The sequence below is a fragment of the Ambystoma mexicanum genome, chromosome 1q (genome assembly GCF_040938575.1).
Source record: "Ambystoma mexicanum isolate Mex_15411 chromosome 1q, UKY_AmexF1_1, whole genome shotgun sequence".
NCBI classification, from domain to species: domain Eukaryota; kingdom Metazoa; phylum Chordata; class Amphibia; order Caudata; family Ambystomatidae; genus Ambystoma; species Ambystoma mexicanum.
In genome coordinates, this window is record NC_090922.1 from 852,786,341 (window position 1) to 852,813,686 (window position 27,346).

General features: G+C 44.9%; 1 protein-coding gene across 4 annotated transcripts in view; it reads right to left on the minus strand.

The window, feature by feature from the left end:
- LOC138538055 (complement factor H-like) overlaps positions 1–27,346 on the minus strand; it is a 981,558-nt gene that overhangs the window by 549,597 nt on the left and 404,615 nt on the right. For all 4 annotated transcript variants that reach the window (XM_069641504.1, XM_069641501.1, XM_069641502.1 and 1 more), the window contains exon 10: positions 9,335–9,511. In XM_069641504.1, the coding sequence (XP_069497605.1) occupies positions 9,335–9,511 (177 nt within the window). The remainder of the gene's footprint in view (positions 1–9,334; positions 9,512–27,346) is intronic.

A 27,346-nucleotide genomic window follows, 5' to 3' on the forward strand; every position in this document is an offset into this window, starting at 1 on the left:
TCTTGTTGTCCGGGGGCAGCATCTCTGAGTGCCTCGCACTCCGTCTTGTTGGACGCACAGGGCTGGAGGGTGCAGAGGAAGCGGGTGTGGAGGATGGGGGTGTGGTGGATGGGGTGGAACCCTCTGGTGATTTGCACGGCTGGTGCGAGTTGTGGCTGCTGCATGTGCAGCAGGATAGAGGTGAGGACCTGAGTGACGGCCCCCAGACTGTCTTGCATCATCAACGCAGATGCATTAACAGCAGCTGTGTTCGCCACTATGGCCTGTGCAATCTCACGCCTCGTGTCCTCCCCCTCCGCAACATATTGTCGGACAAGGTCCAACATTGAGTCCTGTCTAGCCTCCACCCTTGCTAGCCGTGCCTCAAGGTTGGTGGTGGGAGCAGCAGTGGTTGAGGGTGCTGCGACCGGGCGTGCAGTTGCAGTGCTGTCCTCAGGGGGGGGGGTTCTGAGGTCCGAATCATGGAGCAAAGGATCCGCAATGCTGCTGATGGGTGTGTCCTGAGTGTGGGGTTGGGGGTGGAAAGTGTGCCACTGGCTTCGCCTTCCACTGTTGTTGCCAGCTCTGTGGTCCCGCTGTCAGGCGTTGATGTGGGGCCCTCATGTGTGCCCATGGCCTGGGCACTCGCCCTGGGTTTCGTTGTGGCCTGCGAGGCTGCATCGGAGGTGGTCTTGCCTGTGGGAGTTGTCTTATGCCGGGACGTGGATGCCCTTGTGGCTGTTTCCTCACTGGCATCCTCTCCATCTGTGCCTGGGGGGGTAGAAGAGATGCAGGGCATCAGTGATAGTGTTACATGTAAGATGCATTATATGGTGCTGTGGAGAATTTCATTCATCATGTATTCATATTTTACAGGTGTGTCACACAGGGCAGTATGAAGGGGGCATTTTGGCATTTGCTGTGACGTCTCAATGCAGGGATGCTGCATGGCAGGTGGGATGCCGTTGTTTTGGGGTTTGTGTGATGTATTACATGGGCACGGTCCATGTGTGTTGGCTGTGTGTTGGTAATGGGATTGGCACTCAGCATGCATTTCAGTGTGGCAGGGTTTGGGCCTCCATCTGGACTAGGATATGTTTATGTGTGTGTTGGTACATGCATTGCCTTGCCTAGACTCTCTTCCGCATCACTTGTGCTACGTCACGGTTTCCCCTACTGGGATCTGCAGGGTCACTCACCTCCATCTCCAGATGTTGTGGCACCCGTCTCCATCTCCCCGAAGCCCTCGATGGACTTCATCTGTATGAAGGTACTGCACGTCTCCTCCCAGCGTGAAAGTTTTGCGGGTGAGCGGGGACCCCCGTCTGTGGTCATGGCCTCCCTCCTATTGCTGGCCAGGATGTTCCGTAACCTGAGGCGGAGGTTATCCCACCTTTTTTTATAGTCTTTGACTGTCCGTGGGGTGGTGCCGACTGCCGGAACCTTGCGGGCTACCTCCTCCCAGATCTCCTTTTTAGCCTTGGACATTTTCAATAGATAGGCCCTGGTCTCGCCTCTGTAGCAGTGGTGGTTTGGGAGGATTTCAATGGATTGTGTTTTTAAAGATGGCCACCAGCGCATTTCTCGTTCTGGCGCGATGACGTTACATCCGGCTCCGGTATTACGAGCCCGGTATTAGCATGATGTTATTACCAGGTCGGTATTAAGGGGTGCCTCCGAGGAGGAGGCGGTATCGGCGTGTTCCGTGATGGCGCTATCGGGGGGTTGGAGGGCCTTTAGCGCCATGTCTGTAGGGCCATTACCGGCATGGGGGTTCGCGCGTGCTCGCGCTCTCATAATCACACACTATTAGCGGCGTCATACGAGCACGGACCCGCTAGTTCCTCCATGCCGGTAATGACCCCATTTTTACCGCGCTTCTTGTAATGAGGCCCTGTGTCACCTATAGACACACAACAACTGCACTGCCCTGACTAACACCTACCTAAGAGCACCCGCGAAAAGAAAAAATAACCTAAAACAGATTCACCTTATAAGAAGCACAGCGTTGCACTGCTGGAATTACGAAACCTAGCGTCACGAATTTGACGAAAATAAATCTTCTATTAAAATACTCCTCTATTAAACAATGTCTGAATAGTGGGTTACACTTACAATAAGTACGGCAAACTGAGAAGTACTCAACACAGCAAATACCTTCTGAAAACAATCATCTTCTTTCCCTCCTGAAGACGGCTATACTTGCGACAACAGACACATTGTGGAAGTGTCTGATTCTTCCTGTCACCATTAGCCGAAACATATGTCGACCATCATAATAAAAGCCTAAGGGTTCGAACATGCTTCCTTTATAATAGAGCTGTCTATTATCAACAAAAGTGCTCTACCCTTGTGCCTGTTTTTCAAATATTAATCAAAAACAAGACACAACACTCACGTACTAACCCCACCACAATTTTTTATTGTCTCACATCAGATTCTTAAGTCTGTTTTCTTATGTTTATGTGTAATGTTTTCAGTCAAAGATCTTTTTAAAAAAAAACTATTTTCTGCTTTATATTGGTTTTATTGAGAATTAAATAAAATGTATTTTGTACTGTTATTTTCAAGTTGATTTCATAATTGATTGATTGGTGTAGAAATTACACCTGCCTTAGTTAAGCTTGGCAGCCTCATGGACATTGATTAAAGTGTTGATCTTGTTCTTCAACTAACTGACCTCTTCCAGTAATAGGTATATTCACCGCTTGGTTGTTTGTGTAAGAGACAGGGTCATCACCTTCACTGTTCCTCTTTAGCCTCCAAGACCCATTTGGTGCCAGTTCTAATACATAATAATATGCCATGCCCAGTGTTTTACATGTTGATTGCTGGGATAATACAATTATACAGCCACACACAGTTGATGTCATTGTATTGTCAGCCTGTTGGACAGTGACTCATTTCAGTAAGGGCCTGTGGGGATTCAGTTAATCGGGGGCCTAGTTTCACCCATAACAACTATTTGTGTATAGCCAAAAAGTCCTCCTTTTTATCCTCCTGAGAAGGCTTGGCATGTCACTAGAGAACAGGATGTCAGCCTTGGTAGTTAAGTAGGTCTAACAATGATGCTGATTGCTGGAGGCCTTTTAAGTTTAATTCAAGTTTTGTATTTTTATAGAACCTTGATTGGATAATAATTTTAATTTGTACATCAATTGAAGCACCTAGGAAGGTATCTCTGATGACTAATCAACAGCTTTTACTGCACGATAATCTCACCTATGATTCAATGTAACGCTGATGTACTTTCACTTTCTTTTATGCTGTCATCATGTGAAAGTGCCCACAAAAAAACACTAATTGGGCCTCATTACGAGACTGCCAGACCCGGTAACTGCCCATTCCTGGGCGCTAGGAAAAAATCTTACCCATTCCCATTTGAGCCCCATAGGAAATTGGGTCAATGGGAATGGGGAAGCCGGATGCATTGGCACCATTTGCGAATCGTGCCAGTGCATCCAACATGCTCTGCTCGCGGGTGCCGATACAGCCGCCATGTCAGACCTGGCGGCCGCAAAGGCACCAGCGGGCAGAACTCGTAGTTTGCCGGTCCGGTAGTAATGGCGCCGGTAGCTTACCAGCGCTGTTACTGCTGTTACTGCTGGACCAGCAAACTTGTAATGAGGCCCATTGAATGCTGTGGGAGGAAAAGTGAGAATACATTTAAAAAAACTCTCTCTAAGATTGCTGTCCTCCCAAGGTTACTTGCCAAGTATTACCATAATTTCCTTGTTTACTCCCACCATTTGGCATGTGAAGATAATGCAGCGTGCCCCGTCACTCAGATCTCACATGACAATGTCTGGAAGGTCATTGTAGTACCTGCTGTGGCGATTCTGTAGACGTCGTCACTTCTCCCTAAGAGGAAGCCCTTGTCCATGAGGCCAGGAAGGTGAGGTTGTTACCCGATACGTCCCCTGGGAGTGGTGTAATGCGGGAGGATCTCATGGGGAGGGACTCCCCCTCTGGGGATAAGGACGATGTCTCCTCTTTCTTCTAATACGTTGGAGGACACAATCGATTCGAAGATGGACTTATATAATGGGCACAGACAATTCTGGCAACATTGTATACATATCAACAAGTGACTAAGAAGGATGTCAAGCCAGTCCAGAAACAGCAGGTGTGGAAGCTGTCAGGTGCAGAGATTGTGGAACGGCGAAGGCTGGAGAGAAGAAGATGCCAGTGGAAAGCAGAAGGCGGCTCTCCAGGACCCGACGTCGATGGGTCAGATAATTTGCAGAGGAGGCATTTGTACTATCTCTAGGAGGAGAGGGACTGCAGTTTTTAATCGCAAGTACCGATTCTGCAAGGAGCGGAGTCACGCAGAGCAGACAACTGCAGAAGCCTAAAGCAATCCACGGAGCAAAACAGACGGGAGACCGATTTCAGTCCTGGAAAGAGCTGCCGTCGTACGAGAACGTACCAGAGAGTAACAGCAGTTACGAGCAGGTCGACCGGGGCGCAAGGAGTCCAGGACGGTCTCAGAAGGTCATTGTAAGAGTTTCTGGGTCAAAAGGAAGACCTAACAGGGTATGGGACTCAGAGAAGGGGTCGGGGACCCATTAAAAAAACTGCATCTCGAGTCATCTTCCTCTTGTCAGTCCTTTGCAAGAGAGTGAGCCAAGGGGGCCAGGTAAAACAAGAAAGATGCAAGGGTCGAGGACCCACACTAGAGATTGCATCACTAGTCATCTTCCTCATGACAGTCCTTGGCAGGAGAGTGAACCAAGGGCGGCCAGATAAAAGAAGAGACCCAAGGGTCGAGGACCCAATACAACACAGAATCAATACAGCCTGTAGGACTGGTGCAAAGGAGTATGCAGGGGAAGGGAGTCATGTCCCTAGGACTGTGAATTTTTTTTCAAATTGTATCAGGGGATGGAAGTCATTCCCCTGAAAAGTTTGGTGAATCAGGTGAAGGAAGGCATTCTGCCTGGTGAAAGTTGTGAACTACAATTTGGGACCTATACTTTGATACCGGTCGCCAGGGGAACATTCCCCCGGTACAGAAATGGAAGAAGAAACCTTTTTGTTTCCTGTGCAACTTTTGAACCAAGTACCAAGAGAAGGGAGTCATTCTCCTGGAGATGGAACTTTGAGTTGTTACTATTTAGTTCAGAGTGTAAGCGACTGACCTAGGATGTGACACAGGATGGTGTGCTCTTTAAGTTACAGACATTCTGACAACCCCTTAAGTATTTTAGTTGAGGCAGGGAAACCCCTCTTGGAGTTATGGAAAGTTAAGTTTCTTTGTCTGTTCCTTTTTCTTAAATTAAATGTCCATAACCGTGATTACATTGCATCGAATTGGGGCCTTTTATATGTTAAACCTTGTTTGTCTTGTGCACAGTTATGAGGGAATTTGATCAGATTCCTTATGGGATTATTGTTTAAATGCAGACACCCTCTCTGCACAAATTGCCCTGTATCGTGTATGGTTGCACGTTAAAGCTTTGCTGCTTGTCTGATACGGTGTGTATCTCTGTTCAAATGCATTGAATGGAATGGAATGGAATGTGTGCTTTGCGCCTAAAGATTTCAAAGCTTTACAGATCCATGGATTTTATGATCTTGGTGGACTTATTTGATCTGATAAACTGATTTTGTTATTATCAAGCCATTTTTTAATCCAAATTTTGAATTAATTATGCAAGTTGTCATTTGTCTTTTGCGTTGCCATCTAAAATTGCTACGTGATTGATTTCCTTTTCACTATATCTTCTATCTTCTTTTTTTCCTTTTTCTTCTCTTTTTATACTTATTTTAGTTCAGTTTGGTTTGGTTTAGATTAACTTTATTTGGGTTTTGCCTGAACTTAAATTGAATTCAAACTTAAACTGAATGGTAATACCGATTGACTCATTGTTTTGTCAATTTGATTTGTATTTGTACATGCATCTGTATTTATTTATATTTGTATTTTCTTCATTCGTGCAAAGTTCTAAATGAACTAAATCACAATAAAGAATTAATAATAACCCCGATCATGCCACCTTTGTGTCAGTCTTCTCCTTCTGCACCTTTACACGGTCCATGAGAAGGCAAGTTAGTAAATATGTTTGCATGGGCGTAATTATAGGGGGTACGGGAGGGACAAGTACCCCCCAACATTTGTGGCATGCCTTTTTGTCCCCGCCCATCTTTTGGGGGATGCATTGTGGCCAATGCATTGATTGATCATGAAATTGGACAGCGCAAGCCTGGCTGAGATGCCCAGCCAGGCTCGCGTTGTCTCATTACATAATGCAGAGCTGTGCTCAGCTGCATGTATGTTTGCTGGAGGGCAGGGCTGCGGGCTGACCCTAGTGAGGGTTCACATTTCGACAATCACATTTCGGATCAGGGGTGTATTTAGCATTGCACGAGTGGGGGTGAAGTGAGCCATGAAATGCAGTGCATGCAATAGTCTCATTCACACCCCCAAACGGCCCACCCCTGCTCCAATGTACTTTTTTGGTAACGTTACTGGCAGATGGCCTTTTGCACATAAAACTGCAGGATGGCGCTCTGGGGCAAAATATATGGAAACCTCCAAAGTTGCATATGGATTGCACCAACAGAAATGGATTTCACAGAAAAGGATATTGCAAGGAGCATCATCAGCCTATGATACGTGGAGGCACCACAGTAGTGACTTAAGAATAAGTTGCCATAAGTAAGGCAAGTGGCAAATAAGTGTGTGGTGCAAATTACCTAAAATGCACTATTGTTATGTACAGAGAAACTCTATGGTCATCAGGCTTTTTTTATCATAAGAGCATGATATATTAACATAAGATTTGAAGTGAATCAGAATCACTTAGAGAGCTTCCGATAAGACACAGTGGGATTAAATGAATTGCCCAGGATCACACACTTTAGTTAAACGGTGAAACTGGGATGTGGACAATTTAAGCAACTGTGCACATCTTCCCAGGTTTAGTTAATATAGATATTTATTAAGGTTTTGATTTTTATTTCATGTGCTAAAATAATTATTTATAGCAGTGCCTTGAAAGAAAAGCACATTACATAATAAACTAGCCTTTCATAGTAGACTTAGGGCCTCATTACGAGTATGGAGGTAGCCATGCCGTTAAGGGCATGGCTGCCTCCATACCGGGTTCCAGGTCCGGGTTCCTTCAATGAGGAATTACCGGGCCATTCCAACTTTGGAGGACCCGGTAATTCCTCATTGGAAAAACCCATCCCCATTCCCCTTTGAGCCCCCAAAGGGCTCAATGGGAATGGGGAGGGAGCTAATAACGGGCCCGTTATTAGCTCCCTGATCCCCTTGTGGGACCCGCTAAGGACGTCTGGTCTGACCAGACATTCTGAGCGGGTCCCACAAGGGGACCGCGTAATAGAGCATCCTGTAATGAACGGTGCCGGTCCCGTACCGGCAGCGTTCATTACGGGACCGCCAGAGTCCTAATGAGGCCCTAACTGTATACTATATACATTGTCAGAGAAATATGTTGAGGAATGAGAGTATGGCTTTAGTTTTATTCTCCCCATTCTGATCGCAAAGTCACAAAAGTATCATGCATATTAACGTGAGCCTAACAAATCCCCCTTGGGTTTTAAAGCCATAGGGCCTCATTACACGAATGGCGGTAAGGGTTTACCGGTACTGGTATTTTACCGGTACCGGTAAATCCTTACCGCCTTCCTACGAGGTCCCTTTGCGGGTTGGGGAATTTAACGCCTGCTTTTTGCAGGCGTTAAAAACCAACCCGCAAAGGGAACAGTGGAGCTAATTACGGTACTGCAATTTGCGGTACCGTAATTAGCGCCTTCCCCATTCCCATAGAGCCCTATGGGGCAAAAATGGGAATGGGGAAGGGCAATGGTGGAAGGGGGAATTACCGCCCCGCAAACCTTGGAATGGGGCGGTAATTCCCCTTTCCACCAAGGCGGTGCTGGTATTTTACCGGCATGAACCATGGCGCTAATAGCGCCATGGTTCACCGCCATCCGTGTAATGAGGCCCATAGTCATTATTTCATAAAGGATGCAACATTATGCACCCTTCTCACTTCTGGTCGCTCCCTCCCATTCACATATCAAAAAAGGGACTAATAGTAGCCCCCTCCCTCCCATCAGTGCCTAATGGCTCAGAGTGAAATGCTCTCTTCATAGAGAGAAACGTGAGGACCCTCTGCTTCCTGGACCTCCTTGGGACATTGTCCTGGCACTGATACACCTCTACCATTCGGACAGGGTAAGGTCTGCCAGGACAATAAGCGTGCTGAGCAGGATTGTCCTGCCAGTGGGACACCTTTCCCGTTGGGCACCCTCTTTGAGGTGCTGAACGGGAGTGCCGTCCCAATGACAAATGTCCCAGTATGGCCTCCCGCTCGGTACACTACTGCTTGGGGTCATTTGAACACAGGAAAACATACCTTAATTTTAATGAGTCAGAATGTTGCAAGTAGTTGATGAAATCAGAATAAGCAACCTAATATTCTGTTTTAAAATCTTGCAGGTATTCATGTTGTATTATGTTGATATGTTTGTCTGAGTCAGTGCCTTGGTGACACTAATCAAACACAAGCTCCCTTCAGCCTGCTTGCAGGCACTCTTTTAGGTAGAGGGGTGTAGGCTTTTTTTTTTACTGTTGTCAATGCGGTGAATTCTAAAGACCAACTGTGGTGTTATACCTTTCAGAAGACACCGCCAGTCTTATGAAAGTTATAACAAAGCGTTGGTAATGGACTCTTGTGGTGTAGTAGTTTAGTGTTATCCCTCAGAGCCACTGTACGCCCTTCCTCCACCCTGCCCCTTTCTTTCCGTTGTCCTGTCCCCCCACCCCAACATTTTCAGCAAAGTTACTCCACTGTATGTTTGAGCGGCTGGGCAACATATCGTCTGTCAAAGCTTATGCAATGCCAATAAAGAAGATGGCTTTGCCCCTCCGCGTCAGAACATCTTTTGGATATTAGCCCATGTTACAGTGGGAGTGCCGCAAATCTATGCTCATCTCGACCCACTAAGAACACACCCCGGCACTTAATATAAGTCAAACTCGAGCAGATGTTAGGTCAGATAACATGGCTGTCTCTCCCAGAAAAACAACCTGAAATTAAGTTAAAGAGCAACGGTTAGCATGCCACAAAATGACGCAAAAATAAATAAATCATACCGTTCCTTTGACAGGTACAAAATATAAGCACACTGCTAATTTGGTATGTAACATGTTAGATGGTGGTGTCTTAAAAAATGCACGTTGTGCCACATTGAAATCAGTTACATTTTGCTCTAGAGCGTCATCATTATATTGTTTGTTGGCCTATGCCAGTGCTATCTTTAAAAAAACTGCACATCTCCTACATCTAAATTTCATCAACTTTCACATAAAACAATGTACCTGTGCACTTTGGTTCTGGGTACCATCCGCCTGACGTACATTCTACCGTCTCCACAAGGTTATTTAGGGAGGCCCTGTATCCATCCTCACATTCATATTGCATTTTTTCCCTTGAACTGAAAATCGTCTTCTGGGGCTTGTAGTTTTTAATAGAACGAGTCGAAATTGTACAGGTTCCTGAAATACATTGGAATGAATACAATTTAATGCATTCGTAACGCCTTTGTTATCTTCTTAATAAGTCATTAAAGTATGGACATTCGGTTGTAATAAAATTAATCTTATTCTCACACTATTTGTGTTCAAAATGTAAAGACCAACTATGAAAATACAAAACCAATTAAAACAAGCAATGACAAGTCTAAATCATACGGTGATACATACACATTGTACACGCACCTACATCGTACCCCAATGCACTCCATGTTCTAGCTATTGCCATTTTATGGCCAGAAAGTGGCATCATTTGTCACCTACTTGCATATTGCACCCTGGTATTAGCATCTTATGACAGAGATTTCTGTTATGTTCTATTATATTCCAACTAATCCGTATAAAGTCTGTGTATTTGCAATATTTCAGAGTTTTGCTCATGTAACATATTGGATTTTGCTCCACAGGAGTACAAGGATGAGTAGGGGTAAAATAGCCCACTCAGCCCTGAAACTTTTATAAACCAAAACCAAACACAATCATAAAGGTAAAACAGGGACAGTTGAAAGAATATACCTTGTTTGCCTTTTGTGGTAATGTGGGCCGAGGGAAGGCTATGATCGTAAGAGGAGTGTGAATGTGATTCAGTAGTGACCCAAACAACACAGTAACACAATCCAAAATAAAGGGAATGTCCAATAAAGGTTCTATAAATATATATATACTTTAATTAAACACACCATCTGCAATAGAATGAAATAGAAAACAGTGTCCAGAAACCTGCCCTTGAAAAAGCCAAACAGGAAGGAACAGACTGGAGAAAGTAGCCCTCTGAGCATGGACACAGGGTGAAAGGCAAGTACCAACCCGGAAAGGATAGGCTTTAGTTGAAAGAAGGTGCTGATGTGACCTAGCCAGTTTCTAGGGTCTGAGTGGACCAAGGGGGGGGGGGGGGGTGGGTGTGGTCAACAGTACCTAGTTTCGGTTCTTGGGTGGGTTGACAAGGTCAAACCCGTTGTTGAACGTTGATACAAGCATATAAAGCCCAGTTCGGGCACATTGGATTGCATGGGCCCAAGCACCAAGTGGGCACCACGTAGGGGCGGAAGATCTCTAATGTTGAATGTGGGACTCTCAGCTATGCAGGTTGAGGGAGGACCCAGTATCTCGTCACATTTGGGCCAGGGTGAGTCTGTCATTGGATGCTGGGAGGAGTTAATGCATGACGCTCCAGCGTTCAAGTTGGCGTGCGATGGTCGTTGAAGTGGTGATCTTGGGTGTGTCGATGTGCAGGTCGGTAAGGCGGCCATTCATTGGCTAGCTACGTCAAGCCTTAATTGTGTCCTGAGAGTGGGTAGGGGAAGGGCTCGTTTCTGCCTTGGATGGTTCTATCTGCACCTCAGGCTGAAGGCTGTTGAAAGTACATTTTCCCAAAGCAAGTCCAGTGAGTTCTTCTCAGGTGCTTCAGAGCGAATCTTTAGAGTGTTTTGAGAGGATAACAGAGGATCTCCAAGAGGATCTGAAGAATTATTATTATAATTCTTATTTTATAAAACACTTCATACCAGAGCATGGTTTCTAAGCGTGGGATCAGGATTCAAACCTGTGCTGTTCTGCGTTGTCTTGCTTCCAAGACAAATGCATGCGCCTTAGCTATCCTTCCTCAGCAAGGGGTGGGAGACCCATTCTTTTAAAGGCAACAGCCCCCAGGTGAATGGACTAAAGCTAGCCTGCCTTAGTGGTCCAATCCCTGGCCTGGAACGGAGTGGACTTTGCCCTTCTGATGTCACACCCAAGCTGCTTTGCTTCAGAGGAACTGGAGGGGACAGGAAAGAGAAAGAGACACAGAGAGAAACAAAGTGGTGGAAGTCTCCTTCCATTGACCAGAGCACTCCTGCCTACTCGAATGCCATCCCTATCCTTCTCACTAAGAACAAAGGCCCTTAGAGAAGCAGCACCCTGGTGTGAGGCTACTCCTTCTGAATGGGTGTGCTCGCTTGATGCCTGGGCCCAGTACAGCTGCCTGCTCAGCGGCTGTCTGACAAAGGGTGTTGCCTGCCCCCACAAAGAGATCAAAGAAGAGGCGTGGTCCTTCAGGTTCCTGTCCTGCCATTTGGCAGTCTCCAGCCAGCTGACCAGAATACACATCACCTTACTATTGGCATGGAATTGACGACTGGAGGAATCTGGGTTGCAGATTACCCTTTTGGAGATGGAATTACCTGCATTATTTAATTTATTGATACACATTTAAAAATAGCCTCACAGTTCATGAAATTATCAAAATCCCATGCACTCACTATTGGCAGGTATCACATCCAGCACCCAGGATACTATCATTTGATGCCCAGATAATCAGACCATTTTTAAGGATATGGTCAGATAGCATAGCAGTGCCAGGTTCCACAGTATCCAGTTGGCAGAGCTGTGCAGGAATCCATTAAAAGTAAAATGTTGCCCTGCACAATAAGCAGGGAAGCAGTGTTGTGAAACGATAAGATAAAATCAATTCCCAAAACATATTTATAGAAAACATTCATTTAATGCTAGACCCCACATTCCTGTGCAAACTGAGTAGGAATTCTATCACACTCAATTCCACACAGACATATATTTGATATTATCAGCAAATCAAATTAATTGCACAATCATTCTCCAAAAAAGATACATTGCATTCAAAAACAAAGTTTCATCAAAAAAGAAAATTCCTTCAAATGACAAGTTTAGAGTGTATCCCAAAGAGAAATAAATATCCCCTTTGGAGGTGTTGATTTTGACGTATAGTCTTTTTGTTAAGAATTGTCAGGATTATCACTCTATGCATTTCATATCTTTCATAATATTTTTAAAGATGATTACTCTGACATCCTAAAAATACAACATACCATAATATCGGATTAATTCACTATCTTTAAGTCTCTATGTAAAATATTTGCAAGTTTCTTTTTCCCAGAAAGAAACCTCATTGCTCATTCACTAATGCAACAAAGTTAATGGGTCAGATAGCTGATAATTGCCTTCCAAATATCTTTAAGCAAAAATAAAAATACCATAAATTAGTCTCAAGAAACAAAATCAACCATCTATCTATCTTTTATATAAATAAAAATGTAAATGTTTGTTCAAAATCTTAAATCTCCGAAAGCTCTTCACCGATTGCTTTGAAATGTTGACACAACGTTGCATTGGAATAGACGCGTGTTTTTATATGCCAACTATACATAGATGTCACACCTGTGACAGGTAAAAACATGCTTTTTCTGAAAAACAGCGCCATCTGTTGGACGTAAAAGCAACACATGCTATACTAAACATTTTACTGCAAACCAGCACCATCTGTTGGCCGTAAAAACAACACACACTGGCTCAAATACGTGCCGAGGAAGCAGCACAGCGACGTGCAGCCAGACTTTAGGATGCACGGTTGCGAGCACGGCAATTGCGTTCTGCAGCTTCAGATCTGTTTCAAACGCGACAGGCTGAGAGTGGCTGAAAAAGGTCAACGAGAAACAGCAGATCAGCGTCAAACACGACTCCCTGCTCAGCAATCACGCGATTACAATTGCCTTGCATTCCGGTACAACCCAGCTGATGATTATAGTTTGAGCCCGCATGTTCTCCTCGATGAGGTGTCCTACTTGAAGTGTGTCCTTATTGGAATGCTCTGCAACTTAATGGAGAAACAAAAGGAATGTGTTGCGTCACCAGGAAAATTAAACTGCCTCAACTTGGAGAACCGCCAGAGCCATTAAAAACTACCCACAAGCATTGTGAAATTAAACATATTACAAACGTGTGCTTTCTCTTTTCTTTCTTTTCCATTTAACCAGACTGAGCCACAGAAACGCGTGGCCGGGGACAGCTAGTTTTGGATAAAATATATAATCCAAATTGGCTGAAATTGATTTGTCACTCAGTTCAGTTCTTTAGTGATGCGTATTAGAATCCTGAGAATGTAGAACATATACGTGTGCCTCTGTAAGACTTGGGGAAATTATATTGCAAGTAACCATCTGTGAAAAGTAATACCATATCAGCACCAGTAAACAGGTGAAAGAAAGTCCCTGATGCACACACGCCAGAATAAATACAACCCTCTAGGGAAAGAAACCAAGAGATAGAGTGCAAGGATAACTAGGTTTAATTGTACGGAATAAAAAATATCAGAAAAGGAGTCAAGGCGTTCTGACTCCAGAAGGATTGTTTGTGCCTTTTGAGAGGCCACAGTGTCACCGATGACATCACATATAGGGTCTGAACCCACACAAATGATTGCTAAGACATTATACATGATCCTGCTCCATAGTTGATGCCAGGCTACAATTGGTTCGTTTCTTCAGCTGTCTGTCAATTCCCATGTGGGTCAGATGGGCTCATCTCTCCATGGAGTAAAGGTCAGGTCTCTCATAGGTTACATTGTGAAAGCTATGATAATATGCTAAGCCTACTACTACGTCACTGTGGCATGCACCTGGGAGGCTCGGGCACTGGTGCCAGGGGGAAGGGAGGAAGAACTACAGTCATACTGACCCACACATTCCAGGCTTTGTTGCTACTGCTCCTCGTGCACTCAAGGCTTCCACACTTGTTTGGATCTATAATTATCTCTCCCTGTACCTCGTGTTACAAAGGATGTATTTTATGCTGAGGGGTGAAACAGTCGCGCATGCTTAGATCTTTTATGGTCACTTGGTTTATATAGGGGCTGGGGGTCGCTTGTTATCGTGGAATGCAGGGGAAAGGGGGTAGGGTCAGTGGTGTGGGCTCTGGCTCTGGGTTGGCTGGGTGGGATTAGAGGCCTGCTGGCATCTTGGTTGTGAGGAATGGGCACCAGGAGGAGCCTGGTGTTGTCTCACGGCCTTGCAGGGTGCATTCCTCCCAATGATACAAAAAGTGAAGGGACAAGCGGGACGTGAGCTTCCATGAGAACTGGTGGTGCGGACCAATTCTGCCTTAATGATCTGGGCCTAGTCAAATCCTTCCATGGAGCTAGACTGGTGCAGCACAGCCATGCAAGCCTGTGCCTCCGCCCTAATTACAAAATTGTGTTTCTTTCTATGCGCCTTCTAACGTTGTGCATCTAGTATTCATGTTATATTATATCTGTGACAAGTTTCATAGTGCAGCCTCTCTACCTCCTTGTACAGTACACAATCTCATATGGGATTCGCCTCACCTGAAAACGCCTGGAGGTGGTGGGATAGACTAATTTCCATCTCAACATTCCCCCCTTTTGTTACTTCTACAATAACACATTTCTCCCCATATTTGCGCTCATTTTCTTGTCTCACTGCTTCCTCATAATTGGGTGTTCCTTTTATCGGCATCCAGGCCCTGCACACATGTCTCAAGCTTTCTCGTCCCTGTGCATATTCCTCAGGTGTACATGTCATGTAGATGCAACCTCCATCCCAGTCCAGATGAACCCATACCCCCTTGTAATTTTCAAGGTCAGGGGGAGGGACAGTGGTTGTGTAATATAATCAGTCAACTATATCTCCAACAGGGATTGGGACTATGCAGTGAATGGGGTAGTCAGTTTGTACTTCTATTTCCTTTGTATCCAACTGGATCAGCTCCCACCTGACGATTTGCCGCCATTTGGCATTTGCTCGTGTCTGTATGCTGGGTATTAAAGATGCAAAGCATTTCTCTGCGGAATTATAGAGCTTGTACTCATCAGGTATTTGCATGAGTAGTTCAGATGAATCTGTTGATATGTAATTGGATGATCTTTTCCTTCTTCGCAGTTTGTCATATGGTTCTTTCTCAGGAAGGATGCGAAAGTCTGGTGGCGGCAGTGTGTGTTATGCTTCGATCACTGAGGGCAATGTGGGTGCTTCGACAGACAGAGGCCCACTTCCAGGTGTTCTTCTGGGACTACTAACAGGGCTGAATGTAGCGTAGCCAGCAATCAATAGCCCCTCCTGGAGGGTGGGAGGTGCAAGTACGCCTTTTGGCCACACACCCAGTAGTAGTCCATCAGCGCTGCGGTGCCTCTCTTGAAGTTTGGAATCATCACAGTTCTGTTACACTGTCCGTTTGAGCCGACAGAAGTAGTTCCTTCACTGAAAAGGCATAGTTCATAAGTCTTTTCTTGGTGCACTTGTACCGGCTTTTCTATTGCTGCAATTCATGTTAATTTGGTGACATGCTCTGTCAATACTTGTGCGCAAGTTTGTTCCATGAGTACCACAATCTTTACGGGAAAGCCTAAAAGTCCTTCAGCTTTACAAGTGAGGGTTGTTTCTTGCCACTGGTTGTTAATATACTTCGCCCCTTCGATCAAAAGATAGGGTTGTTTCAAACAGTTGGTGTTGGTTGCACTTGTTTTGCATTTCTGAGCATTCGGATCAATACGTTCTAGGTGAACGTTGCGTACCTGGAAAGGGCCTCTGATCCTACATAGCGCAAAATGAATTAGGCATTGTGCCTCTATCATTGGTACTTCTTGCGGTACTAAATCCCTGGGTGCCCCAGATGCATGCGATATTAAGGAGCAGACGTAGCAACTGCCATTGGTTGTTCGTCTTCCCACGGCACGCATGTCAGAATACCAACTGTTGGAGATGAGTGCTTGGGATGAAGAATATCTTAACTGCGTCTAGGCCTAAGCCATGGTATAGGTCATATTTTGCTTTACATTCTCTTATGGCGTAGCACGTGCCTTTTGGCTACCCTATTTCTGCTGTTTGCAATATTTACAGTACTGCTTGCATTACACAATTGGATTTTGGCATTTGAAAAAAAGTAAGATTTCAAACATTTTACTTGTACAAACAGTCGTGTGGGAGATGCTTCTATTTGTGGGGGTCAAGTTATACGTGGTTCTAGCGTGCTCTCATTCGTCCTTTCATTCAGATCTAGGCTTGGGGTCAATAGAGTTAAATTAGAGGGTATACTTTTGTTCCAGATCCCTGTGGTTCCCCCCTTATGTTAGATGGCCAGCCTGGATAAAAGATATCCCCCAATAAATCCCTAATGAAAATATTAAAACTGCGCACAAAATGGCCATAAAATGTAGGCCACAAGTATATGAATACATTCTAGTGCTACCAATCACATTTCTATCACTAGACAAAGAAAAGCTTGACATAGACTTCATCGTTGTAGTACCTGTAGTAGGGAAAGAACGGGAAAAACAGCGGGATTGGAATGTATGGGGTTTTAGGAAAAACAGGGTAAGTAGTGAGGAGGTAAGAGCGAAAAGAGAGATTTAATTGCAGTAGCTCGTGTCTAGCAGCAATGTATGTATGCTTAACTCTTTCACATGCACTTATATGGTCAGCATGAGGCTACCTAAACTGAGGTAGAATAGTTGCTTTCATTTTGGTCATTTGGTGATGAATTGGGTGGAGCTCTGTGAATGTCTGAGAGGTGTATCCAATATCGGAGGCCTTTCACCTTCACTGCAAGAGGGGTGGAAAACACATCCCATGGAACCCGGGATTGTTTCATTTTCTCACAAAGCTCCTGACATAAATCAGTTCACCCAGCAACAATGGTGGGTGGGTGCTGGGTCAGTTTGTAGGGCTGTTGATGTTTTGTTTTTGCATCCTCTGTGTTCAGCGGTGCGATTTGTCTTGACACACTCTTGATCGCCTGTGTTAAGTGGGTCAGATATTGCTTGACCTTTTCTCCTAGAATTGCTGCTTCTCTATGGACATCTGAAGCTCTCCTCACAGGGGAGATGGGTGTTTGCATACGTCTGCCAGTTAATATTTCATGGGGGGACAGGTGGTTGTCCTTGCTGGGCTGTGTGCGCAAATGGAACACGGCCAGGAGCAGGCAATACACCCAGTTTTTTTTCAGGGTGTTGCATAATTCAGAGAGTCTGCTTTTGTGTAGGCTGTTAATTTATTCCACCACCCCATTTGCTTGTGGGTGGTAAATCGAGCACATGCAGTGGTTTATCCCTAACAGTGTTGTGATCTCTTTGAAAGGTTTGTTGAAGAAATGGTGCCGTTGACTGACCTTAAGATGTTGCATACTCCCCAGATGGGTAGTGTAATTGCTCAAAAGCTGTGTGGAGTAACTCTACGGTCATTACTACCTTTGTTGTACTTTGCTTTTGCCACTACAGATCAGTTGGAAATTGCACACATCCGCGTTTGAGTCATATCTCTTGCTCTTCTGGGGGTGCCCTACGCTGTAGTTCAATTATTTGTGCTATAGGGAGGGCTTTGTATGCATGTGTTTTTGGCCTGGTGATCACTGCCGTTAATATTCAGTGGAGTTTGGCACTGGGAGATATGCTGCAGCTTTTGCTGCCGCGCCGTCAGCCACGATCCCCAACAAGAGTTTGTCAGTGTTGTTGGTATATGCTGCACATTTAACGACTGCCACTACAGAAGGTTCTGCGAGGGTGGATATTAGTATGTTGAGCAGGGCGGCATGCTGCACTGGTGAGCCCTCTGCCCTCCTAAAGCTCCTCTTATATGTTGGGATGGAGAGGATCACACGCATGCATGATCAGCAAGAAGCTCTTTATTCAGTCTTGTAAACAGGTAAGACAAGCTGTTGACATAGCTAGTCCCCAGCTAACACAACCTCCCCCTACTGCTTAACCTGGATCCTAGAACCCTCGCACCCAAGGCTCCAGATTCCATCCAACAATAACTATGTACATGCCATACATATATACAGAAAAATAGCAGGATGTAATTAAAGCTCATGGCACCATAGACACGCATGCAAACAGTGAATATGTACTCCTAACACCTCCCTTCCTTCCTCCTAAAACCTATATACATACAATGAAAGTATAATTTGTAGAGAACCTAATCAGAGCAATTAATCATGCATGAAATCAACAAATATAGGAGATAATTCATTACACCAATTGACCAATCAAAATGGACAATAATCACAGATCCTCAAACTCACTCACAGATCCTCAAAGTCACTCCACCTCATCTTTCCCTTCTCTGACACTCATAGCCAGCACCCCATTCCCATGTAACACTGCCACTCTCTCCTTGTTCCAAATCCCCCCACCCTTGACCAATATGGAGGAACCTAGATCTTTAACCACCTCCTTGGGCTCAGAAGACACTGAGTTTCCCTTTCGCACTTTCACTGGTAACTTCACTTTAATCATCTCACCTGGCTTGACCGAAAAATACCTGCAACAATTCACCTTGTCACACCTCTGCTTGGATATATGCCCACTGACTAGTATTTTCTCTCTCACACCTTCCACCACTGCACCACAACATTTCGATCTACCCATCCAACCTGGACACAAAAGTGTATTGTGCTTCCCACCTTAGTAACAACTCAAATGAAGATACCCCTGTTACTGCATGTGGAGCAAGTCTATATTGATATGTCCTTTCCATAACTGTACGCACCCAGTCTCCCCCCATGGCCACTGCAATCCTGATAACATCCATAAGTGTGCGTTTGAAACTTTCAACGCACCCATTGCTTTGTGGATGATAGAGGGAAGTTGTAACTTGTTCCACGCCATACCTATCCAAACTCTCATTAAATTCCCTCTCAAGATCAATTATGTACCATTACCTGATAGACACTTGTAGGAAAACCTTCCCTCCGAAATAAAGGTTCCAGAAACTGTATTATGTTACCACTGGTCACCTCTTTTAAGACACAAACCTCCAGCCACTTAGATAATAGATCCATCACTACCAAAAGATATCTATCTTTAGTCCCCTTAATATTAAACAGACCCAACAAGTCCAAAGCAACCTCATCCCACAGAGTTTTTGGACTTTCTCTAACCACCATGGGTGTTTTGTGAACCTTGAGACCCTTATCCCCTTCCTGACAGTCAACACACTTTTTAATCAACTCCTGTACGTCCTTAAAATTCCAGACCACCAAAAATCGGACCTTATCAGCCCCATTGGTTTTCGCCAATCCCAAATGACCACAATGCACTAAATCCATCACCACACTCCTCATCTTCTCCAGCACCACCAATTTATGCCCTCTGCACAAATATTGATCATTAACACCAAGTTCATTCCTCACTCTCCTGTACTCTTTGGTGTTTTCATCACCAGTACTCACCAAATGTATAACTGATTGGTACACAGAATCCTCAGCACATGCCACATTCCAATCAACCCTCTTTATATAGTCATGTACCTGAAAAATCTAACCCACATCTTCATCATCACACTCAACCTCTTCACCAATCATTCTCCCGTCCACCACCGACCTTGAAAGGGCATCCATTACCACATTGTTTCTACCTTGAATAAGTTCAATGCAAATGTGCAGCCCCTGTAAACTACTAACCCACTTCATGATAGTTCTTGACACCTCTTCCAACCCACCTTTCGAAAAGATACTAATGAGTGACGTATGGTCTGTTCATATGGTGAAGTCACGCCCCCACAAGTACATCTTAAACTTTTCCACAGCCCACGTGCAAAGCCAATGCCTCCTTTTCCACTACCGAATACCGCACCTATGCATCCTTCATGGCCCTTGAGAGAAACGCAACGGTGCACAAATCACCCTAACACTCCTGCTTTAAACTGCACCAAGACCAAAATTGCTCCCATCTGCATATACTAGGGTCTTCCTACCCTGCACAAAACTAAAAGTGCTGAGACATTCCCAATCAATTGTTTTACATCCTCAAACTCTTTGCCACAGGCCACATCCCAAACAACCCCTTTCCTGTTAAGCCTCCTCATGCTCTTTGTCCTGTCTGACAACTTCTCAATAAACTTGCTGTAAAACTTCACCAGACCCAAAAAGAAAGAAACACCACCCTTGTTTTTGGGACACACCATTTCCCTGATGGCTTTTACTTTTACTGTATCATATTTCGGTTTCACCCCCTCTGAAGAAATCTCATATCCCAAATACACTACCTTGCTTGCCCTGAAAGTACATTTCTCTTTTGCATGGTAAGACCCCCCTCACTCAGGATTTCCGAAACTCTCCTCAGATGACTGTCATGCGCCTCCTCACTCTCCCCACAAATCAAGACATCACCCTGGTAAAACAACCCACCCTTCTCATTACCCAACAACTGGTACATAACATTTTGAAATACTGTGGCTGCTGAGACTTAGCCAATAGGCATCCTCCAACACTTAAAGAGACCAATGGGTGTAATAAATGCAGTCAAATCCATGGAGCATTCATGCAGCTCAATCTGGTTATAGGCTGATCTGAGGTCTAAAATGGAGAACATTCAAGCTCCAGCAATGTGAGTTAATAAGTCATCAATCCTAGGGAGTGGAAACATCTCTTCCACCACCATGCTGTTTAAATGTATTAAATCTATGCATAGTCTCACAGAACCATTGTGCTTCCTTACAACCACAATAAGACTAATACATTCCGAAATTTGAATCCTCACAATGACACCTTCACTCTCCATTGTGGCTATCTCCTCCCCTACATCCTTGCGCAGAGTCAAAGGTATCATGCATAACTTGGCTACTTTGGGTTGAGTTTCCCGTCTGAGTCTAATATGGTCCACAAAACCCTTGAGGCAACCTAATCTTTTCTCAAAAACGTGTTGCCCAACTTCTGACGATATTATTACATTGTCACCAAATTTGGCCCCATTCACTGCCAACACTTGCTCAGGGTGTCTTACATCAGGTCGTATTTCCAACTCTGCCTGGTCACTCCACGAAAACAACTCTCCTCCTTTACTCTCCACATAGATTGGCCCTGAGCCTTTCTACCCTTGAATTCCAATTCTCCACTGAACTGTCCCAGAATGTCTATGGGAACATCGCCATATGCATTGGCTCTTATCTCTTGCTCCTGTAAGGTGCAACAGCCACACTTTTATCTCCACACTTGAACACTTATGAGGGTATAGTCAGCCCTGCTGTCTATTAACATCGAGATAGGCACACCATTGACTGTTATGATAGCACAGGGCTTCCTTCTTCTCAGTTTATCAGACACCGCTTGTACAGAGCATATTATCTCCTTCCCAACACTACCATAATCATCTTATTCATTGTCTTCAAAAATCTCTTGCACTCGCCCACATGGTCTGAAGTTCTTACAACAGCGGGTCACACAACCCTTACTTCCACACTGCCTACAAATGATGTGGATTGCCACACACTCCTTGTCGTATGCCAAGTGAGACCCACTGCCACACCTGAAACATATTTTGCTCATGGAAGGTTTGAACTCCTTTGGAGGACCCCACAAACGTCCTGTGTTCCTATTGTTATGTGAGCCAGTATCACTTGCAAAGTCTCTTCCACTTCTCTCCCTCTCTGACCCCTCTTTAAACTACCAGACCATTGTTTTTGGGGTGCCTTAGAACTATTGTTCACAGAGCCTTCCTCTGGAGCAACCTTACTGCTTTCAGTAGCTTTGTCGGGGTGAAGAACGTTGATGCAAGTTTCAGAATGTTCAATGCATTTCGCAATTTCAATTGCTCTTGTCAAGGTGGGGTTGTGTTCCTTCCACATTTTATTATTACTGCACTTAATCATTAACTGATCTCACAAATGTTCCTCTTGACAATGAGTGAACTGACACTTCACAGTTAAACCCTTCAGGGCTGTGACAAATTCCTCAATGCTCTCGCCAGTTTTTTGCTCCCTGGTAGAAAAGTGGTATCGCGAGAATTTAATGTTCTCTTGCACCTCATAGTGCTTGTCAAGTTTGGCAATCATCCTTTCATATACACCCGCATCATCTAACCCTGCGTGTTCAGGGAGTTTCTTTAACATGTCTTGCCAGTGGCACCTAGACAATGGTACAGCAACGCCTCCTTTCTAACACTGCAATAGTTGGTTCCAAACACGGCCATTACATACTTGGTGAAACCATCCCTCCAATCAGCCCAATGCACTCTGGGCTCACCGGGAGTAGGAAGAAAGAATACTGGACCAGGTACATTGCCCATAATTTTCAAATGGCTTACTGCGTCAGGTGGCAATGTTTGACAGTCACTGTTCATCAAGAAGTGGGTGTCTCCCTTTCATTGGAGAATCACCCTCTTAATGTTTAAAGTTTTTTCTTTAAACTAACCCTTCGCAGGATGTTTTTTTGCAGGTTTTTCACAGATTATTCAACAGATTTTTCAATGAAAAAACTCATTGAATTTTTATTTTTTATTTTTATGCGGGGGTTTCCCCCAAGCCCCCCACCTACTTTTATTTTTTATATGTTCCCGAAACCTACACCCCAAATATATATTATTCATACCCCCCTAAAAAATGTGTTGAGTTTTTTTTCGTTCAGAAATTCGCTGTAAAAAAACCCTGCGAAAAATCGCCCCGCAATGAAAGGACGTTTTACCCTTCTGCTAACTCTCCTTATTGCTTCTCTTTTGGTTCACCCTCACTCCTTTTGGTGAAGCCTCACAATGGTCACCTAAGCATTTTCTTTTTGGCTAAGTTTCACAGTTTCATTGGGTTAATGCCTCTACTTATGATAACTGTATTTCCTTGTGTATAAACAGCTGCTCATAATGATTTAAAATCCTTATTGTGGCCCTTTAACTTTCTACGTTGAAAAGATAATGTTTAATTTAGTTAAGCTGCTCCGCTTAACTGATAGAATCGTGATCAGCTGGTGAGCTGTATTGCGTGTCTCATTTCGTTCAAGTTGCCTTGGCAACCATATGCTTCATTCAAGATGGCAGCACGTGGCCTGATGGCTTTGGGTCCTTTTCTTTAGTAAGGCCATACTGTGAAGCCTGCTTGTCCGTGCGCACGCTCACTCAGGAGACAGGAGACAGTTGCTTCCCTTCACACCGACTCAAAAAATAAATGCCGTCGGGCCCATGGACCCTTCAATTCTCCCTCGCTGGTGCAGACCTCACCTGTAGCCTTTGGTGAAATCTCGATTCAGCTGGTCTCGAATACCGCCTCTCATCCCTCGTGAAGTTTCGATTCAGCTGGCTTCCAACACCGCCTCTCGTCCCTCTTTCTTGCTCTGCTGGGGTTTGCTGCTTCCTGCTCTTCTTCCCCTGTTTTTTCCTCGTTCCCACTTTGATATGGTAATTGTAATGGTAATGTTTATTTCTAGAGTGGCTATACACAGGCAGTGTTTCTAAGCCCTCAAGAGGGAAGGAGCATGGGAAAACCCAACAGTCACTCAGAGCCCTTGAATTTCTGAGACGATAATGGTCTGCACAGGCAGAGTAAGTGAGTATGATACATTTAACAATTAAAGGCATGGTCTAGTAAAAAAATGTATTTAAAAAATAGGCAACATAAAAAAAAATACTAGCATTCTCTGTTTTAAAACTTCCTATGTAAAATTTTGAGCTATTCAAGCTCAAAATTTGCAAAAGCAAGCACATGGGCGCATCCATTTTGTGAAATGGATGCCCTCCTGTGCTGGCTTTTGCTTTTGCAGCACTAATGAAGGAAAAGCCAGCTAGCTGTAGTAAACAAAAGCTACCACTGGGTGGCTTTCCCTTCATTAGTGCTGTACGCGGAGGACGGGGACCGGAGACCAGAGCAGGAAAGCTGCAGCTGAATCTCGGTAAGTGCTATTTATTTAAAAAATAAAATAAGCACTAGCTGGAGGATCCCGGAAAACTTAGAAATAAAACCACAGCTTTAAAAATGTTGTATTTATGTTTGCGGTCGCTTTTGAAGCGACCGCAAACATAAATACAACGTTACTGTGTTGGAAAACGCTGCGGTTTTTCTTTCCAAGTTTCTCAGGCATCTTTCATAGAGTACTGGAAAGGGTTAATAGTTATCCTTTTTTGTCTGTTTCTCATGGAACATTATTTCGTTCCCCTTTCATTAAGATTTGGCTGGTGGCAGTGGTACCTACCATTTTTTTCCCTCCCGCGGACTATGAAAATAGCCTTGGTATTGTTTTAGGCTGAGTTAGTAGCCTCGAACTTAAACCCGCTGGACCCCTTTTTATTTTAATTTCGGTTCCGGCTGGGTGTATTCGCCATTTATTTTTGTAAAGGTCTTTCTCATGTTTTATGAACTTTGTGCGACATAGACAGTGGGGTGGCGTCGTCGTCTTTGCCACCTCTCCTCTTCCAGGTTTGATTCCTTTGTTCGCTGTCCTTTGTGTCACGCTCACCTTAGCTCTGCAGGGGTATCAGGAGGCCCCGTTCGGATCCTTCTCTCATGGACTGAAGAACTCCGTCTGCAGGGAAATAGCAAGGAGATTGTGTGAATACTAACACTTAAGGGGTTGGCAACTCCCTCTCTGCCCTGGCCCCTCCCTGTGACTCTGTGCTCGCCTTAGGGATATAGTAGGCTAGCTCTCCATCCTGCTTCAGGCAACAGCAGGGGCACAATAGTTCCAGTCAACCAGTTGCTTCACTGGGTGGCTCGGTCCAGACCTGCTGCGACTTGGACGGGTGTATGCACTGTTGGAAAGTTCCAATATATGTCCCAATGTCCTTACCAGCCATTATCGGCTGCTTCCTCCCTGTTTCTCTTGTACCATCACTGAACTGCAGTGGGTGGCTATTCTACGGTGCAGCCTTCTAATGTCCAAGTCTTATGCCTCTTCACGTGTTCTTGCTAATTGCCACTGTGTTCTTCGTAGTATTGGCTAAATATGACCTTGTACCCAATGTCTCTTGCTTCTTGTGAATGCACTTGCCTGCTGTGTGTAACAACTCTGTTTATGCTTTCTTTGTAGGTTGCCCGTGTGGAGTTGAAATGGAACCGCACTGGATGAAAAGCCTGCAACCTCGAGAGAGCTGCGAACCGGCGAGGGAGAGCTGACGAAGATGACGGAGCTGCGTCTGCAGCAGCGCGGACCCGATGCACAGCTGATGAGGGCGGTGAGCAGCCGCACCTGCAATGAAGACGCGGTCCATGTAGTTTCAGGTAAGTACAGGCAGGAGCGGGCGGTTGAGCCAGCAGCTGGGGAGCGTTGTAACAATGAGGTGCCGGAATCTGGAAAGTGATATTAGCTTGAAGAACTGGCAGCTGGGGAGCATTGTTAACACGAAGAACCGGCAGCTGAAGCAGATCCCAGGACCGAGGAGTGCGGTGAGCGTGCTGCTGTCTTGCTGACAGTTCCAACACAAAGCGTGGACCAAAGTCTGGGTGTGTTTTAGGCAGCCACACCCAGGAAATAAAGAACTAGACTGGAGCCTCCAGTGTGCAGTTCACACCTCCTCCTCCATGTTAAGTTGTATGAGCGCCATGCTCTGGTCCAATTGGGTTTCCTAATGCTATGGGAATTCCATGAATATGTCAACCCATGAGGAACTATTCTAGGTGCATGTGTGTGTGTTAGATTGGTGGACATAAGGGCAGGATAAGTTGTGACACTTTGGCAGGCTTCTGTACAGAAGCCCTCCTTAGGCACCTGAATGTCTAAGGGGGACAGGATGTGAGGGAGGGGTTTGAGACTCCCTGCACAGGGTCTCCTTGGAGACCCATGTCGCACTCTGTATGATTGGCTTTGGTGATTGTGCCTCCAGGACAGCCACCCTGCTGTGTGATTGACAGCCAGGCTTTGTGAATGGGGGAAAACTGCATAAAAAGCAGGTCTCTGGGACTTGGAAGGCAGAGTCAGCACTAGATCGAGTGAAGCAAAGAGAAGCTGAAAGAAGACCACTACCATGACTGAACCTCCCGGTGAAGCCCTGCTGTGGTTCTGAATCCCCAAACATCGATGACAGAGAAGATCTGCAAGGAATCTTCTTCCCTTGAGCTGGTGGGACCAACCAGTTCCCCAAACTCCAAGCAAGGCCTCCCTCTACTGGTCGAATTTGCTGTGCCCAGCTGCAGTGAACCAGATAGCCAGGAGGACTGGACCCCGTTTGGGTTTTAAGGAGCGCACCCTTTATTCGTTGCTTTGCCCTGCTGCTGGTTTCTTCCCTGGACAGTGCAGGACCCTCCAGTCTTCCTTCTTCGTGTCAGTCCGACAGTCACTTCAGGAACCGTGAACCTGCAGGATCTGCTAGGAACGTCTGCCTCAGCTACAGCATTCTTCTTCTGCTAAGGTACTGTGCAAACCCGGTTGTTCGTTTCGTCCGACCGCAGTGAAAGTGTTTTAAATCTTTCACCAAACCAAGGGCTTGTCCTTCTCTACTCTTTTAAGTAACTTTTCTTCCGACCAACTTCGTTTTGAACTCTTGGCAAAGACTTAACCGCAAACTACTCTGAACTGTGTGATGCTCTGCAAAGACTCTGAACCATTATCATTAGCCCAGAACTATTGATTTGAATCCTCACGGTAGCCCGCCTTTTCTAGATTGCCCTGCTTACTTGTTGGTGTTGCTTAATTGTGTATACCCTTGTCTTTCCCTCCTTTTTAAATTGCTGGTGTACCATTTTGCTCACACTTCATTTTGAGCTTAACTTGTCCAGAATTCTTTGGGTGTTGTGTAGTATATTAAGAGTGTGATTTTTCTGCTTCTTTAGTTTAGTGAATTATTTTACAAATGATGTGTAAATAAATGTATATTCTTTTACTCAGAAACCTTGAGTCAGTGTTTGTTTGAACCATAGTAATTGCTGTCCTTTGTGTAACTTCTGATCCTGTTCACTTTACTCTTGAGATAAGTCTGGCTGCTCAGCCATCGCTACCACTTTACTGTGTAGTACAGGCTTGTACCAAAGGTGAATTTGTATTGTCACTTGTAGTCTTAATTGTGTGTGGTGTTCCCAAAGGGTACTGCATATGCTTCTGCCTAACAGGATCTATACATAACACAGTGCACCACTGGCATCCGTGTGGGTCCGTCCCCAGAACCACAACTATTTTTGCTGACACTTCTAGGCCCTCTAAGTCTAGGGAGAGTATTGTTCCTGCAACTAGCTCTGGGGACACCATGTGCTGGAAGATGAAATCAGTGGGTACTCTCCAGCAGGTTCTGGTAATCTGAGGGACTGCTTGTGCTAGCATTTTGATGCCATACATGAACATGTCAGGATTTACTGGAATCGCTCT